Genomic DNA, 7,539 nt, shown 5'->3' with positions numbered 1-7,539 from the left:
GAGGAAAGAGAAATCAGGTTTCATTAAAGTTAGAATTTATAAATGGGAGCGTCTATAAGTGTAAGTCGCTGACATCAGTAGCTTATTAAGCCGTGTACTACTTTAATTTTGGCATCCAATTTTGTGTGTTCGCATTTTCGAGTAGAAAAAATAATCTGTGCAACCATTTAAGACATAAGAAAAATCTTAGTAGCAATTTACGTGTAACTGGAAAAAACACAGTTGCAATCCACATGTAAGTGGAAATTCTTAGTTACGACGCATGCGTAACTGGAAAAATCTTAATTGCAACCTACATGTACGTGGAAATTCTTAGTTGCAACATATGCGTAACTGGAAAATCTCAGTTGCAACGCTCATGCAATTGAAAAAAAATATCAGTTGCAACCCACATGTAAGTGAAAATTCTTAGTTACGACGCAGGCGTAACTTGAAAAATTCTCAGTTGCAACCTACATGTATGTGGAAATTCTTAGTTGCACATATGCACAAATAGAAAAATCTCAGTTGCAACGCTCATGCAATTGGAAAAACAAAATCAGTTGCAACTCTGTAACCGAAAAACCTCAGTTACAACCCACATGCAACTGGAAATATATCGTTTGCAACACACGTGCAACTAGAATGCGCGATAAGCGGTTCCATGGGAGAGAGAAAGACGCCTTATAGATAGAAACGTCACCACAAGCCCACTTCAGAAAGCCCGCAAAAAAACAAGTCAACCCGCTTACGCGTCGGGCCAATAACAACACAAACACACACAAACAGTCCAATCAGAGCACGAATCTACAAATACAAAATACAAATCTCTAAGCGCTCGACTTAAATTTATTAAGTATAAGACGCCTGATTTCCAGCAAATCCGTTTATAAATCTATTTTTTGGGAGGAAAGAGAAATCTGGTTTCCGTTTCAAAGAAGAAAGAATTGAGAAACAGGTGGGAACGGATAAGATAACAAAACACCTTGCATTCCTTTGGCCACTTCCCTTCCGATGGCCACCGCCGCCTTCCTTGCCCCAAGCCCAACCCCTCGCTCTCGCATCACCACCGCTCGCCACTGCCTCCTGCCCATCTGCACTGCAGCCACCGGCGCGCCACCTCCAGATGCCGAGACGGACGAGGATGCCCCGCGGATCGCCCGGAAGGACCGGCGCCGCATTGTGCGGATCGCGTGGGAGAAGCTCGTCCGGTGGTCTCGCTCCTGGCGCCGGCGCAACCGCAGCGACGTCCTCGAGACCACTCGGAAGGTGATGGGCGGGCTGTTTGTTTTACCAAGGACGCTTAATTGCTGTCTTCCTTGTGGGATCTCATCGTCGGAGGAAATTGCAGGTGGTGGTTCTCGGAGGCGGCTCGTTCGGGACTGCCATGGCGGCGCAGGTGGCAGCCAAGAAGCCCGACCTAGAGGTGGCCATGCTGCTCCGTGACGAGCTTGTCTGCCGCTCCATCAACCGCCACCATGTCAATTGGTGGGCACCGTCGTTGGACTCCTTACTTTTTTTTTACTCACTCCGTCTCAGTTTACTAGTGATCCTCGTATTACTAGGTCACCAATTTGACCTATATAATTTAAATTATATAATGCAAAAATTATATCATTAGAAAATAGAACATCTAAACTTTCTAATGATATAATTTTTATAACATATAACTAATACTAACTTGATCAAATTTGCGACATAGGGATACGCGCATGCCTAATAAACTGTGAGAGAGGGAGTAAGAAAATTCCGCCAATCTATTAATAATCATCAATATCAGTACAAGCATTTCCAAAAGTAATAAAAATTACAAGTAGATCTTTGGACTCCTTACTATCTGCCTATCTTTTTTTTAGATTCACATGGGTTCTCTATATCTCCCCTACATATGAGGAAAGTTTATAGCTAGTTCTGGATGGTTGCATCAAATTCTGCTATTCAGCCGTACCCGTGTTGCTCCTGAAAGTTCAGAGCTGCACAGCCGTAGCAAATACTCCCTCCGTCCCTATTTAGGTGGCACACACTTTTTTTAAGATTTACATTGACCATACATTTAACCCCAACGAAATAAAAAGTTTATGTCACAAAAGTTACACGATTGAGTTCCTATTCGAATGAACTTCTCAATGGCGATGCCAGGTGCCTCCACTGTCTTCTTCCCCTGCTGGTGCAAAGGTGCTCGGGTTTATATAATATTGACTTGCATACACTTCCATAATGGATGTTTTTCCCGGGATGTAATCCCCTAGATATGCAAAATTGGACTTCTGTAATTTCAACGTGATGACTTTTGCATCCTGATGATATTGGATCGGATCAATATTTGGAATAAGGGGGTAGTGGGTGCGGCGATGATCTACTCAGGCTGTTCGGGCGGCGTCAGCAGGGAAGTCGTGTGCTCTGCGGATATGGTGCCCGCCCAGATCCATCTTCGGCACGGCTTGAACTGCCAAAGGCGCAAGGAGGGGGCGGCCAGGGACGGTGGTGTCCCGCCGTCGGCGGGTGCAGTGACTTCGCCATCATCGCGGTTTCGGCCTTCGGCGATGGTAACCGGTGGTTTTACCGTCATCGGTGTTATGCATCGATGGGTCGTGGAGGTCATGGCTGCTATGGAGAGGTCGTGCTTCTTGCTCGTCGGCTGGGTCCGGCCCGATCTGTTCCGGTCCATCGATTGCTGGTGGCAAGGAAGGGGAGGCGTGGCTGCCAGAGAAATCTGAGCCCTGGTCATGGCAGGCGATGGTGGTGTCCATGCGCCATTCCCTTGTTGAAGGCATCGCCGCTGCAGTCTTCGTCTACCCACTAATGCTGCTCCGGGGGAAACCCTAGATTTGGGACTCCCAGATCGGACGACCTTTGTTGAATAAATTAATAAAAAAGGCAGTATCTTTTCGATGCAGAGGCTGGAGGCCCACCCTCCATTTCGGAAAAAAATGGCTGTCGTTGTATGGCACGAATGATGATATGCCAAGAGTTCAGTCATTCATGTAAGTGAGCATGTTTGGCTCAAAGTTCGAAGTGGTCATTTTACTGACAACATGGTTGATCTGGGGATAAATTTGTTCTGTACTGAAACTTCTTAAATGATCCTAATTCATTGATGGTAGGTAGAATATATTTAATGCTGAGTATTCAGATACTTTTCTGTGCTATGAGCCAATGGCCAATTCTGCAAGGAAAATATCACCAAGCAAACTTTGTATGTAACTTACAGTTCCTCTCACTTCACTGCAGCAAATACTTATCAGAGTACAGGTTGCCAGGAAACATTGTTGCAACAACTAGTGCTAGTGATGCTTTAGCAGGAGCTGATTTCTGCTTCCATGCTGTCCCTGTTCAGGTATTAACAGTTCTTTATGAAGCATTGTGGTTTGCAGTAGGGGTTTCTTCTCTTCATAGTCTGATATTTTTCGTGGCAGTTCAGTTCATCCTTTCTTCGGAGTATTTCAACACATGTTGATCCGAAGTTGCCATTCATATCACTTAGCAAAGGGCTGGAACTTAACACCCTTCGTACAATGTCTCAAATCATTCCTCGAGCATTGGGAAATCCTCGCCAACCATTTGTTGTTTTGTCAGGACCTTCTTTTGCGGTAGAACTGATGGACAGACTGCCAACAGGTTAGCAAACATCATTTTGCCGTATTCTTGATTTTCATGTCATACTCTCATGCTTGTGAAACTAAGTTATTTGGACAGTATTTCATGTTGCTTATGTTTAAGAACTCTTAGCTTTCTAGTTTCCTTAATTCTTTTATGTAACACTTGCTCGGGTCTTTCTATAAATAGAACTTTACAGTTATCCAACTTAAAATTGCAGCTATGGTGGTCGCATCCAAAGACAAAAAGCTGGCAAGTGCTGTTCAGCAGCTCTTGGCGTCTTCAAATTTGAGGATAAGCACATCAAGGTAATGCCTAGTACCTAGCACATTAGATGCTATGATAATCATCAGCTGCAAAATGTGCATGCCATGACCAAATTTGTTGTTTGTTGGTTCCGTGGTATTCTCTTTTTCCGTGAGTGATATGGAGAAATAATTTTCATTCCCTTTCTTAAACTAGTTTACTACCAGTCTACCACATGGTTAAATAGTAGGATACTATGATGGACAGTTTTGAAAGTTATTTTGCATATAATGTTCTATATTGCCCACTGGACAATTGCTTTAGGTATCCATGTAGAAACCACATGTCATGTTAGTGAAGCCATTAACTTAAGATATACAGATGGTGTATTCAATTAACTCGTGTCGGTTCAGCCTCGAGAACTCCTTTTCTGAGTATGGTGGTCAGATGTATGTTTGCTTTGCTTCATGTAGTTAGAGATTAGGCTTTTCTTATTTTGTAGAGCAGTTCCTTGTGTTGATTTGCGACTGTATTATAATTTGTAGAGCCATAAGATGACGGTGTAAATTTTCTTTCTTGGAATGGAATGATACGAAGATCTGGTTTGTATTCACGAAAAGGAAATAAAGACGATGTGCGTTAGAGTGCCATCCAGCTTCTCTTCAGATTTCTGGACCCATCTGTTAGCTACTATCCATTAAAATGGTGGGTTTGAACTGATGTATCACACTGGAAAAAATTAATTCTAATACATTTGCCTTTGTTCATTGATTTTGGACTTAATATTACAAACAATATTTGAATGTGACATGTGATGCTTCAGTGACGTTACAGGGGTAGAAATTGCGGGCGCACTTAAGAATGTTCTTGCAATAGCAGCAGGTATAGTAGAAGGTATGCACCTGGGAAATAATTGTATGGCTGCCCTTGTTGCTCAAGGCTGTTCTGAAATTCGGTGGTTGGCGACAAAGGTGTGCAGTAGTTGTTTATCTCGTGTATTGTATTATTATCAGTTCTGAAAAAAGTACTGGTTAAAAGGATCATCTATGAAGTACACTGTTTCTTTTTTCTTTCCTTTTTTTGAAGATGGGAGCAAAGCCAACAACCCTTGCTGGTCTATCTGGCTCGGGTGATATCATGCTTACATGTTTTGTCAGTCTTTCACGGAATAGAAACGTGGGATTACGTCTTGGTTCAGGCGAAAAACTTGATGAAATCTTAAATTCGATGAATCAGGTTTGTAGTATTCCTTCCACTGCTTAAGGTTAGTAAGAAACAGTGCAATGTAATTTATATATTTGTCTCTCACTTTAGGTTGCTGAAGGTGTGTCAACTGCTGGTGCTGTCATCGCATTGGCTCAGAAGTACAATGTAAAACTACCAGTCTTGACAGCAGTAGCTCGGATAATTGACAATGAGTTAACTCCAAAGAAGGCTGTTATGGAGTTAATGAATCTTCCACAGGTCGGCCATTCTATTTTGTGTTTGATCCAGTTCTCCAACGAAGTGTTCTATTTTTCAAAACCAGTTTGGAAGTGTTGTGCAAACTTGTCCTGATGATGTCTTTTTCATAGTGAATAACTTACCAAATCTGGTTTCTTTCATTTCGCATGGTGATGATTGGCATTTTGTTAACAAAGATTTAAGAAGTGTATAGCATAATTTCCAATAAGGGTCTCCACGTGGTAGTCAGGGTTCTTTGTTACTGTGGGGCATTAGCAGATGTTTTTCAGCAACCTTTTGATAATGACAAATAATTAAGCTTATTTTGAATTTAACAAGATCGGTATTTATGTTCACCATTTTATTTAATTTTACACACCAGGTGGAATAATTGAACTCTAAAATTGACAAATAATTCACATTTAAAATTGTATTTACAGGTGGAGGAAGTCTGACAGGAATCAGTCCAACTGAATCTATCCGTTGAACCTGTTGCACCGCCAGATCTGTCTTTTTATATTGTGAATAACTTACCAAATCTGGTTTCTTTAATTTTGCATGGTGATGATTGGCATTTTGTTAACAAGATTTAAAAAGTGTATAGCATATTTTCCAATTATGGGACTCCACGTGTTAGTCAGGCTTCTTTGTTACTGTGGGGCATTAGCAGTTGTTTTTCAGCAACCTATTGATAATGACAAATAATTAAGTGAATTTTGAACTCAACAAGATCTGTATTTATGTTCAACGTTTTATTTAATTTTACACACCAGGTGGAATAATTGAACTCTAAAATTGAAAAACCATTCACCTTCAAAATTGTATTTACAGGTGGAGGAAGTCTGACAAGAATCAGTCCAAATGAATCGACCCACTGATCCTGTTGCTCCGCCAGACTCCCCCCACATGTGTATCTCCTACATCGGATCATCTATATTTTCAAGGGAAGCTCTCCTTCAGTCCATTGCTTTCACGGATATCAACAGAATTTTGCACTCATACGAAGTTGTTATGCTCTCTGGCGCATCCTTGTGCACAAGTACAGAGAAAGGATATACATTACAGATTTACAGGGAAGAAATTAAATAGGGACATTGTAGCATGTTTCGTTGTAGGTTGCACTGCTTTTAGAATGAGTTGATCAAGGGATGCGGATCAGTTGTTCTTTTCTTGTGCATGGCATGGATTGGTTGTTCATATTCATGTCATGACCTGAGTTTTTTTTTCTTTTGATGAAACTTTGAAAGTAGGCAAATATAGTGTTTGCATGGATTTGGGGTGGTACCATCTTTGACAGAAGATGGTTCCACCTCTACGCCCTTCTGTCTCAGCTAGCAGTTTTGGGGGCAGGTCCATCGATTTGGGACCCTCTATGAGGATCAAGGGCTCAAGGCTGGGGTCAGAGATCTCCCAACAAAGCGGATCTTGTTCCGTAAATTTTTTTGAATTTTTCTTGTTCCGTAATTATTCTGGTTCCGAGGATTCCAGCACTGGCAGGGATCATAGGGCAGGAGATCAGGTGGCGAATAGCCCCAACCGACACCAGAAGGTGCAATGGGAGACTAGAGCGGGGTGCCATGAGGGACAGACCAACTGGCAGAAAAACCTGCCCACCTACGTGAGGAGGACTAGAGCAGGGTACAACAATCAAGCAACAAAGAAAGATCGCAAGCAAAGTGCAGTATCTATTTCAGCCCAAATACTAATGTAGATAGAAGAGTGGAAGTCTGCAATACTCTGAACATTATGGTTGAAGCTTTGTCTGATAAGTATTTAGGCCTACCTTTGTTAGTCGGAGCGGATAGAAGTGATATATTCCAATATCTTGTTGATAGAGTTTTTTAGCATGCACATGGTTGGAAGGAGAGGACTCTCTCCATGGGTGGCAAGGAGGTGAAATTGAAAGCTGTTGCGCAAGCAACACCAGCTTACGCGATGTCCGTATTTCTAGTTCCGAAAAAATATGTAAAGGAATTACAGATGCAATATCGCAATGTTGGTGGGGTGATGATGTGACAAATAAAAAAATGCGTTGGTTCGCTTGGTGGAAATTGTGTGTACCAAAGAAGAGAGGAGGAATGGGTTTTAGAGACCACATTGCTTTAATAAAGCTATGCTTGCTAAGCAAATATGGAGGCTAATTTTGGAACCTGAAAGTTTATGTGCAAGGGTATTGAGAAGCAAATACTACCCAAATGGTAAAATCCTAGATTCGTCAAGCATGGGCCTTTCTGACAATTTCTTTGGAGCCTCCAATTAAGTTGCGCAGATTGC

General features: G+C 41.9%; 1 protein-coding gene across 3 annotated transcripts; it reads left to right on the top strand.

Annotated features, from left to right (window-relative positions):
- Nucleotides 1–935: 935 nt before the first annotated feature.
- On the top strand, nt 936–6,520 carry LOC127318079 (glycerol-3-phosphate dehydrogenase [NAD(+)], chloroplastic). 3 transcript variants are annotated; one of them, XR_007861661.2, is made up of 10 exons: nt 936–1,248; nt 1,331–1,467; nt 3,211–3,316; nt 3,396–3,597; nt 3,797–3,884; nt 4,646–4,793; nt 4,909–5,058; nt 5,137–5,286; nt 5,706–5,786; nt 6,097–6,520. XR_007861661.2 is itself a non-coding variant. In XM_051348703.2 (9 exons), exons 1-9 carry the CDS (start codon nt 994–996, stop codon nt 5,718–5,720), a joined length of 1,251 nt encoding a protein of 416 aa, XP_051204663.1. In that variant the 5' UTR covers nt 936–993; the 3' UTR covers nt 5,721–5,918. The 3 variants fall into 3 exon arrangements, 2 of the variants coding, with proteins under 2 accessions (XP_051204663.1, XP_051204662.1); XM_051348703.2 differs by lacking the exon at nt 6,097–6,520 and having other exon boundaries at nt 5,706–5,918; XM_051348702.2 differs by lacking the exon at nt 5,706–5,786 and having other exon boundaries at nt 937–1,248.
- Nucleotides 6,521–7,539: the final 1,019 nt, after the last annotated feature.

Source organism: Lolium perenne, chromosome 7 (assembly GCF_019359855.2).
Source record: "Lolium perenne isolate Kyuss_39 chromosome 7, Kyuss_2.0, whole genome shotgun sequence".
In the NCBI taxonomy this organism is placed as follows: Eukaryota; Viridiplantae; Streptophyta; class Magnoliopsida; order Poales; family Poaceae; genus Lolium; species Lolium perenne.
The sequence above is the reverse complement of the archived record's forward strand: the minus strand, read 5'-3'. Positions and strand labels throughout refer to the sequence as shown.

Excerpts from the sequence above, each read along its gene's own strand:
- LOC127318079 (XM_051348702.2), top strand. The coding sequence starts at position 994 with ATGGCCACCGCCGCCTTCCTTGCCCCAAGCCCAACCCCTCGCTCTCGC. Across the intron at positions 1,249-1,330 it reads TCCTCGAGACCACTCGGAAG|GTGGTGGTTCTCGGAGGCGG; the intron begins GTGATGGGCGGG and ends AGGAAATTGCAG. Across the intron at positions 4,794-4,908 it reads TTCGGTGGTTGGCGACAAAG|ATGGGAGCAAAGCCAACAAC; the intron begins GTGTGCAGTAGT and ends CTTTTTTTGAAG.